A 21665-nucleotide genomic window follows, 5' to 3' on the forward strand; every position below is an offset into this window, starting at 1 on the left:
GTATAATTGAAAAAACTATTAAAATCTCGTTAGAATGTCATTTATATTAGAAATCAGTGAACGTAATTAGGAAATCAAGAATGTCACTGACAATAGAGGGTATATTTGGGCTCCTTTGAGCAAACCCGATTTGAATGACCTGCGTATTACCAACATATCAAGTATGACATTCCCTGTCATATCTTTAATTTTAGTAATCTCCAGAAAAATCTATAGTTATCAATCGGGTCATGACAGGAATCGACCTGATTCAAGTTAAAGTCAATCAGCTCGAACTTCGACCAAAGAAATTTCAATTTATTCATTAATCACGGGCGAAAAGAATGGGTGGTCGTAGTACAAAATTTTTGCAGTTTCAAGATGTCAACGGCTTCCGAGGACGACTGGGTTCAGACGGTCTACGCGACAAACATGTCCCGTCGTTCTGTCGTAATTACCGACATTATTTCAGAAGGTCCATGTGACCATGTCCCGTCGTTTTGCCGTAATTACCGATAGATTGGTTCAGAAGGTCCATGTGACCATGTCCCGTCGTTCTGTCGTAAAAATCGACTGATGGGTTAAGACGGTCCACGCGACAAACATGTCCCGTCGTTCTGTCGTAATTACCGACAAATGGGTTCAGACGGTCCATCTTACCAATATATCCCGCCTTTCTTTCGTAATTACCGACAGATGGGTTCAGAAAGTCCATATTACTTACATATCCCATTGCTTCGTGGTGCTTTCCGATAGATGGGTTCAGACAGTCCATGTTATATACTTATCCCGTCGTTCTATCGTGATTACCGACAGAATGGTAATTGCAACAAACATATACATCACCCTGCATGAGTTAACATCAATACAGTTTTACAGTCACACCAAATACATAAAATTGAATTAGGAACATGAATGATTACATTCCATGTTTTACGACATTGGTTACATTCGGATGTCTATTGAAACGCGAGTGTATTAAGTTTAATGTTACCAACTGTAACTATGTTCCTTCAGAAGTTTGGTTCGACAAGTGATCCATGAAACAAACACCTGCGACTTGTATTGAGTACAGAAATTATGGCTAATTAGGGAAGTCCTAGAACTTTACTGGTAAAACCAAATTGCTATAGGTTTCATGTAGTAACAAGAGTTACGATCACAAAATAATGAAACCTATTAAGGAGGTAGACCTAGGGTAAGGAACATAACTCATGAAGTCAGTGATATGTTTGTATTATATTCAATTTCACCAAATCCTCTCAAGCTTTTGTTTGACGCAGAATAAAATGAATTCAAGTTAATTAGATGCTTACATATTAAAATTGATGTAAAATGCTGAATACAAACATTCCAATGATTTTTAAGAGTTGTGTCCTTTACCCTAGGTCTACCTCCTTAAACCGAGCCCTTTCTAGACTGTAGAATTTGTTCTGCTTAGACAATAATTTATTGTTCGGTTTATTCAGTTTCAAAATAGATTTAACTTGACAATAACATTCAAAAGGTGTCTGGTTTAGACAGATTTTCACTTTATTTTGGGATTCGCTTGACAGGTTTTACTGTATCGACTAAATAGCTGTTTATAATTAATATTTTGTTAAACACCATTTAGAAACACGGGTTTTCCATAAAACCATAGAAAATACATATTTTTCTTAATAAAACACATACTCGTAACATTCGCAGTATTTTAGTTCCCGAACAAAGCACCATGACTTCACAGATTTGACAAAGTGTGCACAGACTTCAGTTACAATATAAAATCCGGTTTGTTTTCCTGTTCCTATACAGAAGAATGTATTTATATCAGATATTCCTATTTCGTTTATATTCATTAGTATATTATTTGCACGGTCATTTGTTAAATTGAAATTGTTAATCTTTACCAAACGCTTTACACCTTTTGAAGGCAATTACATAAAAGACCAACGCATAGCGTCCCTTTCAAAATCTTGTATGAAAGTTATATATTGAGAAGAACATATAGAAATTGCTGTAAAGCATATCAATGATCGGTTCTCTCTAGTCGAGAAAAAAAACCAGTAAGTAAAACGATCTATGATGTTGAGTATATCAGTGGCCAAATAAGTCGTACATGCTGTAATATCTTTAACATACGTAACATATTAGTGTCAATAAAATGTCACACGATCTATCTCATACTGAGTCAAGTTTTGAAGTAAAAAAAAAAAACGAATTGAGTGTAACTATCTGTTTTATATATTACTGTGAAAGTACTTTAATTCGTGGATACCAATTTTCGTGGATAAAGGAAGAAACACAAGTTCGTGGATTCTTGAATTCGTAGGTTGAAGGTTTTCAGCATTCACATCAATGGAATTCTCCTTTTCGTTGGGAACCAAATTTCGTGGTTTGGTCTACCCACGAAAACCACGAAAATTGGTACCCCACAAAAATAGTACTTTCACAGTACCAAAACAGTCCACCATTTGTCACATATATATGACATTCTACTGTGTTGACTGTTTCCTGTTTGAAACAACGCGTGATATTGTAGCACGTTTCATGCATGATTGCGGAACGTTCGCTATTTTAAAGTGTTTTACAGTTCTGCTACAGTCGGTGTTAACATCTACCCTTTATGCAAATACGTGCAGTACATCGGCGATTTACAAGACAGACTGAGAAAGCCGTGTTTATAAAAATTACACTGAAGGTAATTCGTACATATGTCAAAAACCACTTAGTCAACCTTATGTTTCACTATCGAGTTTAAAATATTACAGTGTATAGATTGCGTATGAAATTGGCACTTTGTAAGAGTTATTGTCCTTGATTTGGTGTGATTTGGTTCATTTTAGCGGGAGATGAATTCATGTTTTATTTTAAAACACAGATCTGAATACATAAAGGCCTATCGTTACATATGCGTCAAAATATAACATGTAGATAGACGGGGATGTTCGGTGGGGGGTTTTTACACGGTGATTCACTCGTACTGTGCTGCGTCTTATTTATATATGAATTTGGTACTTAAAGCAATAGACCGGGATAATTTAAGATACTTCAACTTCTCGACGACTAATAGACTGTTATTGGATACGTACTTTAAATATTTTTATGTTATGCTTTTTAGTTTGGTTTATACCATCAAACCAGTGAAGCAAATATCGAATATTCAAGTGTCAGTCTCCTTAAGAATTAGGCAGTGGGCGAAACATGGTATGAACACCACCATTTTGAAATTGTGATTTAACTATTTGCACCATCAGAATTCAAGTAAAAGACAAGATTTTCCATATCATTTTGGTAAATTGAGTTATAATTTCATTGAAATGCACTGAAAATGTACATTTCAAGAGCAGATTATTTTGTCACAAATATATTCTATTTAAAAATTTCTGAGCACACCCAGTGACGTAAAGATCAGATAACGGTATTAACAAAATATAATAGAGATCATCCTGGACTGAAATTATATTGTCAGATATGTGGGTTTTTGACATGCCTGTTTCTGATTTTTCCATTTTGCCTAATTCTTAAATGACTTTCATTTACATATTTTACAAACTACAGCCACTGTCTTTATATAAAAAAAATATAAGGTGTCGAATTACATGTACATTTTGGCCTGTATTTATTAGCCACACCCATATAACTATTCGAGATTACTACATGTATGAAGACGTGGAGTCCTTCCGCATTTGATGTGTCACAACTTCAAATTAACTCCATGGAACAATAGTGATACCATGGAACTATAATATTTAGATCCTATTTTGCCATGGCGATACATTTTAACCAAACAATTATCTAATGTCTAAGAAGAATTTTATCGCTTTTTCATAGCTGAATAAAACAAATATCAGGGTATTGTCGAAAATTACAGCTTGAATGTGAATTCGGCGCAGGTCGTTGAAAGTGCTCGGCAAAATATGACTGTATTGAGCCTCATACACATACATACTGTATATTTCGACAATGCCATAATAATATATAATACACTCATATATATATAATGATAAAAGTTTCATATTACCGCATACTGGTATTGTACTGAAATTCTTTATTTGCCACTTTTAGCAACAATATACTGAACTCAATATATTATAATTGGGTTCTAAATATATTTGTCAGACAATCAAGATCCTAGGCATTTACGACACAGATTTGAATCGAAATAGCTTAAATATTTGTTTAAATAAATATTAATATCAAAATTTCAATATTCACCATAATTAGATCCTTTTGAGCTATTGTCGTCTAAAATATTATTGAAGGTTTTTGCATCTTGTTCAGTTGTCATCGAACTTAAATAAAATGCAGGGACATTTCATTTTTGGATTTTTACGCGCATGATTTCTATGACTTCTTTATGCCTGATAGACCTAAAATTACTGCACAGAAAATCAATGGAACGTTTTCCTATAAAGAAGAACAGATTTACAAACTATACTACAAATCCTGTTCTAATTAGAAGAAATAGCCGTGTTGTAGTATTTTCGTATGACTGTATGAAAGTAAGTGTAAAACGCATGCATGCTTATTAAGTTGTTTGCCTAGTTCATAATTAACACATTTTCCCATTGTTTCTTCCCCTTGTCTTGATCTCCCTCCTCAAATTGAGGTCACAACACGAGCTTCGCATGTCTTCATAACCACGTGTTCACCACATTGGACCAGGTATGTGCCACTAAGTAACATAACAGGAAGTTCAAACTTATGATTGTACATGCGTATGTTTCTAATGCAATAAACACACTGGTGTCGTCGGCTTGGCAGAATTAAACTACGCTGTATGTTAAACTTTGCCATTCTACGATTCTGCTATATGACATTAAACCCTAATCAATCTACCTATCATTTAACGGTTTTATCTACGTTTTTTATATTACAATAGTATATAGTTTCCACGTTGGACATGGTACGCAAAGAAAATTCAGAAGATTTATTTTCCATTTAAAACTTTGTATGTATGATTTTAGTTACTCAATGTTCTTTGTTGTGTATATCTGTTTTCCATGTCTGTTCTTTGTCCCTGGATTACATTTTTTATTACCGCTATAACTTTAGTTCCCTTGATTATTCTTTAACTTTCAAGACGCAAACTGCATTAGCTTTGGCAATACTAATAGATCAAAGGGAAATATCACCAAACAGCCTCAAAAAGCGAGTCTCATGCGAATTCCGTAAAAATTGGCTTTGTTGGAGGTTTATAATGTTGTCCCTTCCAGTGGCGGATCCAAGAGGAGCAGGGGTTGGCACCCTCTTTTTTATGATAAATTTGTATGTGTAAAATTGACAAAAAGGCAAAATATGTCCTAGCAACCTTTTTCCGAGGAACTCCGGCTTGCACCCCTCCTTTGTCTAGATCCGCCCAGGGCTGCATTCTTCCGTTCGTCCTAGAAACTTGCAAAAATATGCCATTGTGCTTCCTTTCTCTTTACATTTCCATCTAATTGACTTCCACACATTGGTATACAAAGAATGACCAAAAGAGGAAAGTGTCGCCTGGTTTTCATTTGAAATAGATTTTTATAAAATTTATCTCAGAAAGCAGTGTAGTTCATTAATCAAGAAAATCCTTTTGGATTTGTACTCTCGACACAAGTGAAGGTGATGCATATTTTTCACATTTTTCTGTTCAAAGGAAAATTTAGGACCATGTTAGGAATCTTATTTTCAAAATCCCATTATCCAGATCCCACCATCGGTCTCTGTATGCAAAGATTGAGTCAGGTGTATCACTTACAGTATCAGTTTTGCCCACAGTACTGTAGACTGTATATTTTGTTGTACTTTATATGACTATATGTACTTAACCGTTGTTTTTTTTTACCTTTTTTGCAACTGTTGTCTTACAAAACATTGTGCTGTTGATTCTTACAGAGTAGAGAATCCAAGAATCATGCGTTCAAATGCCCCCTTTGGGTATACTCAATTGTCCTTAAGATTGACTCTAAAATCTTGGAAAATTCTCTTTCCTTAGAAAGCAACCTTGAACTACGGTATTACTTCCTAACCATCACCACCGACCCACCCTTTCCTTTGAGTATAACAACCTACACTTGTCTACAGTACATTGGTATCTCATGTAAATATCAGCAAACCAAACAAAAAGAGGCACTGCTCTTATTCGTGTACACATATTAGGATAGTCTCTGACAAACTACATTTTGTACCTCCCGTCTGCAGTTCTTTTCTCAAAATTGTCTCCAGTTTTGTACCTCCCGTACGCAGTTCTTTTCTCAATATTTTCTCCAGTCCATTTTTAGGTACAGTGGTTTTCAATACTCGACTAGACTAAATTTTTAACACTGAATTGAGATTGAATAACAGAAACTTTAAGCAGAAACCGATTGTCCACTTGTGTCTGTAATCATTACAGCGCCCTCTTACGATTGCCATGTTCAAGAGTAAGCCAGAAAATACCAATCTTATATATATATATATATGATATTGCAAATAAAGGTTTTGTTTCGTATTCAACAAACACCCCGTACATTCAGGTTTTATGGAATTTAGTTTTGATCCTCGGCCGAACTAACAAGAGCATTATTGTGCAGCGCGCTTGCAAAACTGTCCATACTTTACCTTTTCTAACAATATGCCATAATGTTTTAGTTTTTGACGAGTTCAAGTTCTTGGTAAAAATAACTCTTGTGCTAAGAAAGACAACCGTCGTTATTTTTTTTCTCTATAGGTCTCAGTGTCGTATTAATTTCGCATAGACTTCTATAGTGATGTGCATTTTTTAGGATTTAAAAAAAATGTGTAAATTGATTCAATAAAACTTTCACTTATGTAGCATTTCCGAGGACATGTGAAAAAATAATTTCCCGATAAGAAGATAGGGTGAGTCTACGAAGATTGGACAGAAAAGTAGTGTTGAACTATAAATTGCCATTTTCTCTACTGTCACTTTCGTTTTGCACTCATCAAACCAACCTTTTCAGTGGAACATTTTTATGGTATTATGTTAGATTTTCTTTTAAAAAAGTTTGTCATCTTATAGTGTGTGATGTTCGCTCTATTCTATAAGTCATTGCTCATATCTTTTGACAAAACATTAGTTTGTAGAGGCAAAAAGAAAATGCACTATATTTTTATAGCATCCATGTTTTGACGTACACCCGCTAAGGGATATGCAATGCGATACTGGTACCTATATGAACACACAGATGTAATAAGGTGTTTTACATCACACACCAACTGTATAAAACTTTGTTGATACACTCAGACAGTATCCTCTCTGGTCAGGATTTTGAGTCTGCCTTCGCTCCCGACTCTAAACCCTGAGGATGATCGGCCGATACTGGTGCAGCCTGGTTATAATCAAGTTTGTTCGTTAAAGTAGAAAGAGAATTGTTTTTATGGTAAGAAGGAAGAATGTTTACTTGTTAACATTTCCAATATATAAAAAAGTACAATTATAGCGTAAATCAAAAGAATGTAATCAAGGGAAGACAGGTAATTAAAAACAGACACAAACAATAAAGAACATAAAATAACCAAAATAATACGCACAAAGCAAAAAAGTGGAATGAGCAACTCGGACTCCACTAAAAACTGAGAGCATGAGAAACTGAAATCTAACGCGGTACAAAAAGTTTGTATAGTTACGACAAACTCTGGCTTAACGTTTCAGTTGTGATATGGAAACTCTGTGCGCAGGTGCCGAAGGAAGGGATGTTGCAACAGCTAGATGAAAGAAAAGTTGACGATACGGAATGATAAGTCACCGAGTTTGTCGTATGCATGTACTTTGGTCAATAGTTTTCCTTTACCATCGTTCTCCAAGTACTGTAGGTCTAGATATGAGGCAGACATCACATTGTAGTATCCTTTATTTCAAGTTCTTTGTCTTGAGGAGGTAGACCTAGAGTAAGGGACATAGCTCTTTAAATTAGTGATATGTTTGTATTATATTCAATCGCACCAAAGCCTGCCAAGCTTTCATTTGAAATAGAATGAAATCAGTCCAAGTTACTTTGATGCTTACATGAGAATGATATAAAATGCTGAATACAAACGTTCTAATGATTTGTAGGAGTTGTGTCCCTCACCCTAGGTCTACCTAATTATGTAAGTTCAAAACCATATCAACAAGAGAAAATAGCTTTTTTCATCAAATATCATGTGTTAGATTAATGATTGATTGATTGATTGTAAAATGTTGATCCATTGCATTTCCATGCATGAATATACATAGCATTGACAGCATGCCTGTTCGGTTTTGTTCGTATAGATCTCAACGAAATATGCGCATACAATGTTCTTATGCGATTGGTCCATTTAAGTTTTAGTCTGCACCGCGAGTCTGTCTAAATTACACGTTTCTAGGCTTATATACATTTATGTTTCTTTATAGTTGAGGTCTATTTTTTATTAATTGTGTCAGCGGTCTTTTGGTTTATGCTGTAGGCATTTTCGTTCAATTCCTGAACTTTATTAATGATCATGTAATGTAGAGAGAACATGTGATTTTTTGTAGAAAGGACATGGACATAGAGGAATTGAAGTTGAAAAAGAACGCTGGAAAAAATGGCTAATTAAAATCTTGAATTTTTGTGAAAAGTGCTGAAAATAACCCATTTGAATTTTTCCCGACCACTTCCAGGACTTGACGCAGTCGGTATAGTTTCGCTTTTCCCCCTTTGACCTTAAGAAAGCTCTTCTTTGGAAACGCAAGTCACCTGATCACAATTCTTTTCCTCGATTGGCCAAATACTGATAACTTATGGCATTCGAAAAAAAATGTATCGAAAATTTGAAATTGCGTGCCATGTGTTATTTTTTTTTGAAAGAAAATGTAAAAATTTTAAAGATAGTACTTGTTGTTGTTCATATTGTATCTACAACCGCTAAGTTTGTTGATTAACCTCATCCTTAATCGTTCAACAATAAAAAAAAAAAGAGGCAACTAAGTAATGTTTTTTCTTGTACTGTAAAAAATTCAATGGTTTCACATATAAATAATTTCATATGATCATTTCAGCTTCATGTCGAATAAGGCTATTGCCTTTAAGGGGACAATAACTGATGAATTTGTTATTGGAGAAGATAAGAGTGATGATGATGATTATGACGAGGATGAGGTTGAAGATGAGGAGAAGGAGGAGGACAGTGTTTCCCAGGTTGTTGCTGTAGGGAGCAATATAATAACATCATGCGGAAATGTAATTTATTGGCTTGAGTCAGACGGGACGGAAATCCGGAATTGTACCATTCCAGATATTGACGAAATCCAAGGCATTGCTGTGGATACATACGGAAACGTCTATGTCTCCGGATATAGTACAGATAATATCTTCGTGGTGTCACAGGATGCAATAGAATACAGGTTTTTATTAGATAGAAGTGATGGCCTTGATAACCCCACTGCCATGGTTTATGACAAGAAACATATATTGATTGCTGTCTTTGCCAGCAAATCAAACGCAAGGGCGGTTGTATACAACGTGGTGAGAGACAAAAAATGAATAGAAAAAAATGTATAATGCGCCTTTTTCGTTGTATGGAAAGTCGTCAAACGTGCAACTGTTTAGCAAATGAACGTTATCCTGCTTGTGTTTTAGTTTTTTGTGTGTGTTGTATGTTTCTGTTTATTTCTGTTTATTTTTATGTTTGGTCTTTTTTTTTTTGGTTTACGTTGTGTTTTGTTCTGTTTCGTATATACTAATATGACTTAATAACATGACATGTACTTACCCTGATAATGAAGCAATACTATCTTCTCTCATGTACTCCATTTTGTTGTAAAGCCAAACGTAATCAAAGGTAGATCTCCATATTGTTCAATTATTTTGCGAATTTTTGAGTCTATAAATTTTGGAATAAAAAAATCGGTTCTTTGGTACAGGTTTTATCTTTATCCTTTTTGTGATGATAATGTAAGCGTCTTTAAGTTCTAGTACGTTTTTCTAACGTATCCACTGATAGTCACCTAATACCGTTAGCATAAATATTCATACAGAATAGGAGTTCAGACTTTCCCTTACACCCTTATATATCATCGAAAGCCTTAATGTGCGAGTATTGTAACACCATCTCAGTAGATAACTATATACGTAAATTTCTAATCATGTGGGGAAGATATGCCAATATTCTCTCTTTATCTGACTAATAAAAGTTGTCAGATGTTTAATAAGGTTCGATTCCCTTTCTTAAGATATACTTGACATTATGATACTTAACAGCGGGGAATCCAATTGATTTATGATCGATTTTGATTTATAATGTCAACGTGAATATGTATCACTGACCATAAGATACAGAGGGACTAGGAGAAATTCTAGATTGCTAAATTTGTCCAGTTCGAAAGCACAACATCTATATCAATTGTATTTTTCTTCAAATGATACGTTTTATTTGCTCTTGGTTAATAAGGAGTAGTCTTTGTAAGAATCATGCGAATGCAGTGATATTTGATACACCCAAAAAGGCTACACATTTTCATTTTTGTTATTAAATTGCTCTATAATAATAGGTCTTTGTGATGAAATGTATGATTATTCTTTTCAATCTGTCTGCTATTTGGAGGTCATTCGAATTGAAATTCAATACTAGTAGTTTCTATTGTATTTCAGAGTCGTTTACAGAGTTATCTCCCTTACTTTTGAATTCTACAGTACCTTCTATATATTTTTTATCTCCAAAGAACAAGGGATATATGTAAAGCTACTCGTTAATTTCTGTGAACTATAACATTTTAACAAAATATCAAAAATAAAAGTATGTAGGCTTTCCAACCACGAATCGCTTTTTGCATGATTCTTATCTGGAGTGCTACTTTATTCATCGCAACGCATGTTCTTGGGTGAGGAACCCCGACTTCAAACGACTTCAGAAGTTAGTGAGTACCGAGTAGTAGTGTTCTCCTCCCGTAGACATGGATGCTCCCGAGGAAGAAAGGTAACTTCACCGGTGCACCTTATCCATGCTCACATATTTTGGTTGGAGACTGGGATGCTCAATTTATTTCAGTTTCTCTTTACATAACTCACTGATTCTGCGTCCATAATGTGCTCATTGTGCGTGATTTTGTCTCAATTTTCTTTGCTATACATGTACTATGGTATCATGACTCCCGATGTTTTGAATGGTGATGTACATCTTTATGCTGAATTTTGCTGATAAGACTTACATGTTAAGGAGGTAGACCTAGGGTAAGGGAAATATGTCTTGAAGTCAGTGATATGTTTGTATCATATTCGATTTCACCAAAGCCTTTCAAGCTTTCATTTGAAACAGAATGAAATCAGTTCAACTTACTTTGATGCTTACATGAGATTGATGTAAAATGCTGAGTACAAACGTTCCAATGATTTGTAGAGTTGTGTCCCTTACCCGAGGTCTAACTCCTTAAGTTCGAACCGGTTTTGCTAGTAAGTTGAAGAAAAAATGTACGTGCACTTCTTACACGTACTTGAACATGTAAGGAAAATTCACTCGACGATAGAAACTTGTTACCCTCTGAATATAGCGTGTTACTGTTTTTCAGCATACTACCTCGTAGTAGGCCGCTATAGTTATGACACGAACGATCAGTGGTACATGTAATGTCAAATTTGGATCAATGTGCGTTCAAAAACGTGAGTCTCTAATCCCCCCGTATGATATTAAGTATTTGGGATAACCAAATTTAATATATATTGCCAATGTTAATAGCGTGAGGATCGTTTTTGTTATTGATTACACTGATTAAATTATCTACTAATGTACCTTGTCAAAAAAGATATTAACTTTCTTAGCTTTTTTATTTGGTTAATTGATTTCGTAAGCCTTTATGCTAATTTTGTCACATTTTCTATCTTCAAGTCACTTAAAAGTGGATTAGAAAACAGAATTAATTTAATGATCATAGCTAACTGTATTATAATTCAATTTATATGGATTTGCAACTAGAGTTGATGCACGATACGGAACTTCAGGTCTCGGTCTTGTATTCTTTGCCCCGTCGGCTTCCATAATAAACCTTAAATTTTCGTGATTTATAAAAAAAAATAGACAAGGCGTTTCAATCTAAGTTTTGATCATGTTTTTCCATTTAGGAAATGTCAAAAATAAATTTTAGGTCCATTCCAGAAAAAAAAAGCTTTGGTACACCAGAACAGGTCGACTAAAAAAGTCTTCTACTTTCACTTTTATTTTGAGTTCTTAAAATAGACTTTTTTTCTGAAGCATTATTTTTAATGAGACTACCGTTTTTCCTCAAAAACAAGTTTTTTTTTGTTTCATAGCTTGATATTTACCTTGTACTTTTGGTGAAAAATGATAATCATTTGCGAAAAAACAAAAACAGGAATATGTAATGCAAGACTGCTATCTTCAACTCTACCCTAATGGCTGAAACTACAGTTTTTTTCTCTATACATGAAAAAAACATGCACTGTAATTTTCATTATAATATTTGTCTACAACATTTTTTAACCGTGATTGGGTGGCTCTTTTCCCGAATTCCCGTCATATTATCAAGCAAGATAAATGATCGTGAACAATCTAGTTAGTATGCACGAAGAATGATATCAAGAATTTGTTACTTTTTCGACAATTCCGACAAATCTGCAACTATTAAGTTTGTTAAAGTTAAAACAAACGAATCAATGATGTCTGTTAATATGATTTATCATTTGCAAAGGAAGTTGAGTAATGCGGCAGATGGTTATCTATCTGTTCACAATCATTCATCTCGCTTGACGTTAGAATCGGGTCTTACTTTTTAAAAACCAATACATGTACCATTGTTATGTTACATTCTAAATAATTTTACAGTAGACAATATTCTGATTTCTAAGCTTCTTCAGTTGGAATGCACGAACGAATACTGTAGATCATGCGCGTTGTAATGTAACTAATAGGCTAGTGACTTGCTTCCAGTTTAACGTAATTACAACCGCGGTGTTCAAAGCCTTTGTACCTCATACATAAAGCGTAACTATGTTAACACGGTGAAATTATCACCTCATAATAATACAAGTTCACGTATATTCAAGATATAAGATATGAGGTGGATTAGACCGCTTCGATATACCCCGAAATGGACGCCTGGTCTTCCGTCCACGTGCCGATCTCATGGATCTGGTTTACTACAGAGAAATACCGGTGGAATGCACAGATACCAATGCAAAGTTAGTAATGATTTTTTACCTTTATGTCTTAAAACACACAGGTTTCTTATGATTCTTTCAGCATGATTCTTTCCTCAGCGTATTTTATATACTCGATCGTGCTTTATTTCCTAATATATTCTTTAAACTACGTTACATGTTAGATTCTATTAGAATAGTAATAATATTTGTACTTTTGGGATTCGCATACTTAAGATTCAAATGTATAAGAGATAAAAGTTACATAAACGACACACAGATTATTATAATGTATACTTTATATACACAAGATAGTGTACTATGTATAGTTGATGTATACATTGTAGATAAATATGTGCACCAGCTCCAGGGTACAAAAGGATCTATTCCAAGACATTGGTTCTCTGGATGAAAGTGACGGCGACTCCCTGATTTCCCTTTCCATGGGAGCACCGGGACTGGCGGCGCTGGACGGGTGCAATGATATCATGCTGGAAGCAACAAAGCGCACATTAGTAAGGCTTCTAATAATGGGTTATCTTCCTGCAAATTATAGATAGACATTCTATATTGTGTGTTGTCTTTGAAGTGTCATTTGCTAGTCTTTGCTTGGCGGTCTCCTGGAATGACGTGTACACGTCAAAATGTCTCAGCAAACGTCAAGATCATCTGGGCTAATATATAGATATATATTGTTCGTATAAAGGTACAAATGTAGTGCTTGGACTATACACAGGGGCTTGCTCCCATGCACTATCAAATATGCACCCGACTGGTGCATGTACACGTATACATTCTGGTGTTTATATACTAGGCGTTCTGCATGTTTGATTGTGGGAGCAAGCCCCTGTGGATGATAGATGTATCGGGTACAAGATTTTGTTTTTAAGTTTAAATTTTTTTTTCCGAAAAAATCGACAATTACATGAATTTCAGAGGCGGACAAAATGGTAAAGCGTTAGAACTTGCTAATAATGGTTAAAAATTATAAAGTTTCGATTGTTTTTGGAATTTTTTTTTTTTTTAAATTCCAGACGTAAGTGCCTGTGATACACAATGTAACAGGCACAACAGAATTCTGTAAAGAGCGGGCTCAAATGTTTTAACATTTATATAGGAAAATGGGAGTCCTTCCAATCACAAACCAGATACCATATTAAAATGTGCGATACTTACTAGAACACCCATTCTACGCCTGAGTTAAAAAATATACATGCACTTCATACTTACATAGTACGTCATTTCGGACAGTACGGGTTTGGGCCACACATGTACATGTTTCATACCCCTTACATAATGGGATGTCGCTCACCCCTTCTCTATTTTATTTTATACTGGACGATTTTTCCATAATATACAAGTACTACACACAAACTTGAAAAGCTCCTGATTATTGATGGAGTTGCATATTCATTCTTCATGTACTCACCAGAATTAGATTATTTTATGTACTCACTAGTCAGATTATTTCATGCACTCACTAGAATTAGGTTATTTTATGTACTCACCAGAATTATGTTATTTTATGTACTCACCAGAATCAGATTATTTTATGTACTCACTAGAATTATATTATTTTATTTACTCCCTAGAAATAGGTTATTTTATGTACTCACCAGAATCAGATTATTTTATATACTCACTAGAATTAGGTTATTTTTATGTACTTACCAGAATCAGATTATTTTATGTACTCACTAGAATTAGGTTATTTTATGACAGAGGAAGGAGGAGGAAAGATATATTTTCCAATACGGGCCTTTAAGAGGAGACCCGGATTTTCTACAGGTTCTAGCCTCGTTCCTGTCACAGCAATACGGAAGTACAGTAAACAGGTGCTTGTACTTTTATTTGCATTTTACAGTCATGAGTTTTACTTAGCTAACAATCATTTGGTGTTTTTTTTTTGTTTTTTTTTTTTTTTTGGGGGGGGGGGGGGCTATGAATTTTTTTTTTACACAAATTGAGCCAGAATATTGTGCTATACCAGTAATTTTACAACTGGTTATTTCCTTGGACCATTATAATTCAGCATTATCATATTGGAATTGGTTAAAATCATCACTTTAATTTGGTGGAGTAAGGTCTTTTGGCAACATGTTTAAATCGAATTTTAATGCATAAACTGCTCGCAAAAAGGCAGAAGTTTAATACAATGCTGTATTGCTATAGTAACAACTTGATGGTAAATGCAGGTGCTACACAAGGGATCCATCTGGTTACCACTGTAATGTTTAATCAAGAGACTCCAATTTTTGTCGAGGACCCGACGTTTTTCTTGGCTATCAATATGCTGCGAAAAGACTTGGGACGGAGAGTTATACCAGGTTTATATTAATACACTACTGCGTATTTATAGGCATCTATAGGTACATGTATGTAAAGACGACTACAGACTGCATGATTTGAACATAAAACACGAATCGACCGTATTGGGACTCGGTATAGAAACGAGGCCTTGAGATTTACACGCATTTATTGTGTGCATAACGCTAATGCCCTATAATAGTATGCGGATAATGACTTATTAATGTAAACAGTTAATATTGAGCCGGACGGTATTAAATCTAAAAAAATAATTATATACAAGGGAGACAATCATGTTGTATATCATATGCCTGAATAGTATTATTAAAATACGCACGTAATGTCAATAAAATGATGGTAATTCTCTGTTAGAGATGTAAGACACAAACATGTGTCGAACCAAAACGATGTACGTGTAGTTCAATTACATGCAGGTAAAATATCTCAGTTGAAACGTGTATTTCAGTACAGACAGACAAGGATGGAATTTTGCCTTCAGCTCTAGAAAGAGCTATTGTAGAACATACGCCGACATGTGAAACAAAGACTCCCTTCAAGGCTCTGGTGTATCTGATTACCACACTTAATAACCCCAGAGGATTCTCATCTTCACAAGGTATGGCAGAGGCGGATTTAGGAGGTTCTGGGGGTTGGGAACTCCCCTTTGGTTGATTTTTTTTATTTCGTTCAAAAACTTTGGCACAAATGAGCAACTAATAGCACTGAAACCCTCCTGTCAAAATCTCTGAAAGCCCTGTACGGTACTTGTTCGTGAATGTGGTATGTTACAGAATTTGACTTCATGACACTAAGGCTTAACGTTTGACATTCTGATTTGGTTTACTGGATAACAAGTTACTTAGTGGATTAAGGTGCCTAAACCAGCACCAATAGGTGCTCAATACATGGATTTTGAAGTCAATAGTTGCCGCCATTAAAATTAATTTTCTATATGAAAATTGATTTTCACGTCATAAATTTAGTGTACACTGACAGTTGTTATTTTTTTTTTCGAAGATATCTATTAATTTTGAGGCCATTAAATCAAAAGTAAAGATATCTGTAACCAAAGTTGTATCAACCTTCGGAACTGCTACAAACTGTATAAAATTCAGTTTGAATAAGATTTTGTATGTATAAAGATGCATTTATTGTCAGCTGTTTTCCATTTATGTTTTTATTTTTATTATTCGTGTCTTTTAGAGCGCTGCCGGGAACTGATTACTTTAGCCCGGAAATACGACGTTTTACTCCTGACAGATGATGTATACAATCTGTTGTATTACCGCACGGCTAGTTCTCAACGTCTGTTGACATATGATGACCCGTAAGTAAAGAAAAACTGAATTCTAAGTGCACCATTATTGGTTCGTTTCAGACGAACCGGAAGTTAAATTAGAGAAAGTTGGTTCGTTCCAGTTAATGGAAAACGGTAATAACCTGCAAGAACCAGGTTTATATTTGCAATTTCGATGGACTATTCTCAACTGAATTCAATTGAAATCAGTTGTTTTAATATCATGCTGTCTAAGGCATTGTAGCATATCTAACTTAACTTGATTGGACGATTCTTATAGTTACCATAAATGGTCGTTTGGCCCACTTTTATCTGGAGCGCTTCCGTTTGAACCACGGATTCGTGTGCCATTATTGGTTCTTACCAGATGAACAGGAAGTAGAATTAGAGAAAGTTGGTTCGTTGTGGTTAATGGAAAACAAGCCAGATCTTCACCAGAAGTGATCACTAAACCCTCTGATAATTTTAGAACACCATATAAAACGAACAGATAATTTACTGTCAAGGGTAGTTTCTTGTCATATGGAGTTATAAGCTCTTTTCTCTTGCAGAAGTCTTAAAGATAAAGTGGATCAAGGCCCAATGGAATAAATCCCATAAAATCCACATAATGTTTTCCTCGCATCCTCTTTCCATTATTTTAAGTTATAATTCGCTTTTTGATTATAGAAATGTAACTGACATAAATGATGGCGTTTTTATCATATTTCCTTTCTTTTGTTCACATTTGAAAATGAATTTGAATTCGTAGGTAATGTTTAGGTAATATAATTTAGTTACAAATAAGTGATATCCTTGACTTCAGAAAATGAAAGATATATGTAACCTTTAGTTCTGTTTCTTTTTCTGGGCCTGATTTCAGAAAGAACAATGTGAAGGTACCGTTTGTGGCCAGTGCCATGTTTTTTGTTTGATTTTAGAAACGATGCCGACTTTAAAGGAAATGTTTTGTCCAATGCCTCGTTTTCGAAAGTGTTTGGACCTGGAATAAGGCTTGGATGGATAGAGGCTCCCCAAAGGGTGTTACAATACCTTGATAATTGGTAGGTCTTAACACAATATGTTAACTACATGAATATTGATAACGTTATTGATATTATTTTATTTTTGTCTGCATCTCTATAATAAAAAAATATTGTTGATTGCCATGAACACAAGGAAATCGATGTTCATTTTATTTAGTTAAGAACATTAACATTTTCAAGAAAAGTGTTTTATACCTTACATATAGCTTTAAATATGTTGTCAGTTCTATAACCCGGAGTGGTGGCTGTTATAACCATTACACAGCCTGGGTGATGTCTTCAGCACTAAGAGAGGGTGATATATCCCAACATCTTACCAGGCTTAGAGATATGTATAAGGTACAATGTTTGATCAGTCTATGTAATGGCAGCATCTCTGAGATAAGCCATACTTTCAACATCTACCCAAGGTTAGACATGACTGAGTGTGTTTAACTAGATAGAGTCATGTCAGCATCTTTGAAAGGGGTCATATTTTCAACTGCTAACCTCAGGCATGACTGTGTTTAATTAGACTGGGTAATGTCAGCATCTCTGAGATGGGACATAATATTCAACTTCTAACCAAGCTTATATATGACTGTGTTAAAGCAGTCTTGGTAATGTCGGCATTTTTAAGAGGGCCATATTTTCAAAATCAAACCAAGCATAGAGATCTGTATAAAATATGGTGTTCAATCAGTGCAGGTGATGTCAACATCGCCTATAGGAGGTCTCACCATATCACATACATGTATATTTTTAATCATAATCTGAAGGACACGTTATCTTCCCTCCAGCAATTGTAATACATGTAAAGGTCAAATAAGATTAAAGTGAGGTCGTTTCATGTATAAAATATGTGTTCATTTATCTTTTCTTGTGTGACTGAAGGTATCGCACAAAAAATATACAATTAGTCTTAAAGCATTAGTGTCTACAAACCTATATGCTACATAAAACACATATATCTGTGTAAAATGTATGGTTTCAGATTCAAAAGTAACAATCATATAAATATTGCCAATTTCGGTATGCTGATTTCGTTTTGGGGTAATGCTAATAGTCTTTTTTTCATATTCCGGACTTTCGCTTCGTTTTTTAAGATTTTAAGCAAAGGGGGTAACTTTCTACAAATCTGTCATCCGACAGACTGGTTTACTGCAATGGACAGCCGTAGACTTCAAATTCAAATATACAATTTACTAGAGCCGCGGTAAGTATTTGGATACATTTGAATTACATAATTATTTCAAACCACTAAGGTACTTATCGAAGTGAAAATACAATGTAGTTTCAGTTTCAAAGAAAATTGTTTATTGTTTTCTTTTTCCCCAATTAGACCGCCAATAACGTCCCTTTGAAAAACGTGCTAAAATGGCTTGCATTCCGTAAATAAGAAAAACGACTATTAACACACACATTTGTACTTTGAAATGAATATATGAATTTGAATGTTGTTATGATGTTAATGATCATTATTTATATTAACACCGAGTACTTCTTGTATACAATTAATTTGAATGAATGCATATATTATGGGCAAATAATACTTATGACTGTAATCATATTGGGGGAAAAAATGTTTAGGCGCTGTGTGAAATCAGATGTGGATGTAGCAAGCAGTGTGCGTGTAATGGTGACCTAGTCCAATAAGAATTGGCTTCCTTCCTATTTAAATTTAGATAACATACTTTATTGGGTCTCATAAGTGTTATTTGTCCATAACATATGCTTTCATTTAAAGTAATTGTGTATTAAAATAATTGTATACAAAAAGTTCTCAAACCAAAAATATCGAAATACAGATGTTGGAAGCCAAATTCAGTGCGGATAAGTTATCAATACTCCCTGCATTTAGCAAATTCGAATGGAAGGAGTATTGACATAGTCCAAATTAACTTCCACATTACCAATATGAAAAACTCAGATTAAAAATCAGGCTGATTGTAAAATTTACAGGGTAAAGCATTTAATATTATCGTTTAACATGTATACATACACATGTACATGCACATATACTTACAAATGTGTTTGCATCATCCAACACTGCAAGTCGGTGATAACTTCAGTAAGGTCATTATGTTATTAGTTTGACCTTGAGATGGGAATGGAGAACGGACGTTCTATATGACCAGTGATATTTTGACCTTTCAGAGGAGAATGGATGTCCTTTGTGACGAGTTATCTGATGGCTTTCCCGTTGAAATAACATTCCAGAAACCAGAGGTATTTGTTTCAGTACAATTGAAATCTTTTTAGCACCTTCGCCCCCACCCCTTTAAGAGCGGATACATAGGAAATAGCATTTTTAAATGTATAGTAATATGAGAACGACAATTTGGTGTGGGGATGGGATGGAGATTTATTCGGATCAAAATATTCATATCACAATATATCCGCGTCGAAATATTTCTTTTCAAATTCGTCCAGGCACCTTTCCAAATCTAACGGTTATCTCCTCAATTAAACATCTCAAGGAGGTAGACAGATGGTAAGGGACATAAATTCCTATAAACATGAACAACTAAACCTGCACTCGACTTTTCTTCTACATTACTAAATACTAAAATTAACAATTTTTAAATCAACCTTTTGTTACTGGTATGGAATGTTGAAAAGATAACAGTTAGATGTACTGTATGCATGTTCTATCCTTGAATGAGCAAAACGGAATTCTTCAATGGCTAAATCATTATAGTAAGTTCGATACAAAATTTTACGCAACACACTTGCATATTATACATAAAGTTTCCCATGTTTTGTATAGGGAGGTTTCTTCTTGTGGATTGAGTTGCCTGGAAACGCTTCCTCGACAAAACTTCTGAAAATAGCTGAAGAAAAATATGGACTCAATTTTATAACTGGACCAAGGTATGATACTAAATAGTAATCGGAATTTGATTGCATTTTTTTTAACATAGCAATTTTTATAATCTTAATAGGAGCATAACGACACACGGTGTCACCATTTGGGACACAATCATTTTTTTACATGCAGTAAATTCCAATTTGTTTGTGAGCTTTATTAATAATTAGTATCATTTCACAAAAGTAATAATGTTTTCTTCAATTATACAAGCGCATTTGCACAGTTTCGATCCAAATGTCGTTCGTTCGTGTATTAAAAGTTAGGTACTATATCTTTGCCTACAGACCATGGCACATAAAGTTAACTATAGTCCATATACATGTAAGTTTTCGTCAGCTGCATCTGGCAATGTTTCATAGGGATACAGTAACTATAAAATTTGATATGGAGCTTCATCGTGAAAAGTTGTTGTGAAAGATTGTCGCCTCGATTGCATATCTACTTCTTGTTTACACGATGTCTGACTTCTTCGAGTTTTTCATCTGTGTTCATCTGCTAGTCATTTATTATGTTTCCATAGTTACAGTAACGCATGTCCTACGGACAGCTTCAGTAAATGCGTCTGTCTGTCTGTCAGTAATCATGTTTCCATTGTAGTACATCACCCACAGGCAGTTTCACCAACTGTATCCGTCTGTCCGTCAGTTATTATGACGAGGATCGAATCATAGAAGGTGTCAATAGACTCAAGAATGCTGTTCGAGAGTACGAGCAAATCCGGAATTCATCGAACAGCTGACGGAAATTGTCGAGTCATGTCATTCGGACCACGGTCAACAATTCGAAATATTTAAGGAATATACATTTGTATTTCGTGTAATGTTTTCAAAATAAGATTATATTTCTTTTCATTCATTCATACGCACTAGTGCGTATCTTCATTTAAACCTGCACGGCTTGTGGGTTCACGGATCAATTACGTTTGCATAACCTTGAATCAGCTAATACACTAAAGAGGGACTTGACAGCTGTTTTAAGTTTTCATAAAACCTTGCTTTGTTTTTTAAATAAAACATTCTTTAATGCACACGTAGTTCTTTGTCGTACTGTTTTGCATAATACGCAAACTGTAACATACATGCATATAGACAATTTGTGGAATAGATACATGTACACGTTTACCCCAGAGATAAAGGTGTATACAAAAAAGGTAC

The 21665-nt window shown here is 34.6% G+C and overlaps 2 protein-coding genes across 8 annotated transcripts; both read left to right on the forward strand.

The window, feature by feature from the left end:
• The first annotated feature begins 4183 nt into the window (after positions 1-4183).
• On the forward strand, positions 4184-9800 carry LOC148602861 (uncharacterized). Of its 4 annotated transcripts, none has more exons than XM_088551578.1 (4): positions 4184-4626; positions 7056-7319; positions 7592-7695; positions 8942-9800. In XM_088551578.1, the coding sequence occupies exons 3-4, from the start codon at positions 7649-7651 to the stop codon at positions 9423-9425; spliced, it is 531 nt and encodes a 176-aa protein (XP_088407704.1). In that variant the 5' UTR covers positions 4184-4626; positions 7056-7319; positions 7592-7648; the 3' UTR covers positions 9426-9800. The 4 variants fall into 4 exon arrangements, with proteins under 4 accessions (XP_088407704.1, XP_088407707.1, XP_088407708.1 ...); XM_088551579.1 differs by lacking the exon at positions 4184-4626 and adding an exon at positions 4738-4912; XM_088551581.1 differs by lacking the exon at positions 7592-7695 and having other exon boundaries at positions 4186-4626.
• A 3017-nt stretch (positions 9801-12817) lies between these two features.
• Positions 12818-21538, forward strand: LOC148602862 (uncharacterized). Of its 4 annotated transcripts, XR_015916325.1 has the most exons (12): positions 12820-13073; positions 13379-13546; positions 14754-14866; positions 15204-15358; positions 15805-15954; positions 16542-16665; positions 17556-17678; positions 17885-17999; positions 18746-18855; positions 19797-19868; positions 20410-20513; positions 21109-21143. XR_015916325.1 is itself a non-coding variant. In XM_088551574.1 (11 exons), exons 1-11 carry the CDS (start codon positions 12948-12950, stop codon positions 21248-21250), a joined length of 1392 nt encoding a protein of 463 aa, XP_088407700.1. In that variant the 5' UTR covers positions 12852-12947; the 3' UTR covers positions 21251-21538. The 4 variants fall into 4 exon arrangements, 1 of the variants encoding a protein (XP_088407700.1); XR_015916326.1 differs by lacking the exon at positions 21109-21143 and having other exon boundaries at positions 12818-13073; positions 19732-19868; positions 20410-20486; XM_088551574.1 differs by lacking the exon at positions 18746-18855 and having other exon boundaries at positions 12852-13073; positions 21109-21538.
• The last annotated feature ends 127 nt before the right edge of the window (positions 21539-21665 follow it).

This window comes from Perna viridis, chromosome 11, assembly GCF_037379345.1.
Source record: "Perna viridis isolate PV_CMFRI_1.1 ecotype Kerala chromosome 11, ASM3737934v1, whole genome shotgun sequence".
Taxonomy (NCBI): domain Eukaryota; kingdom Metazoa; phylum Mollusca; class Bivalvia; order Mytilida; family Mytilidae; genus Perna; species Perna viridis.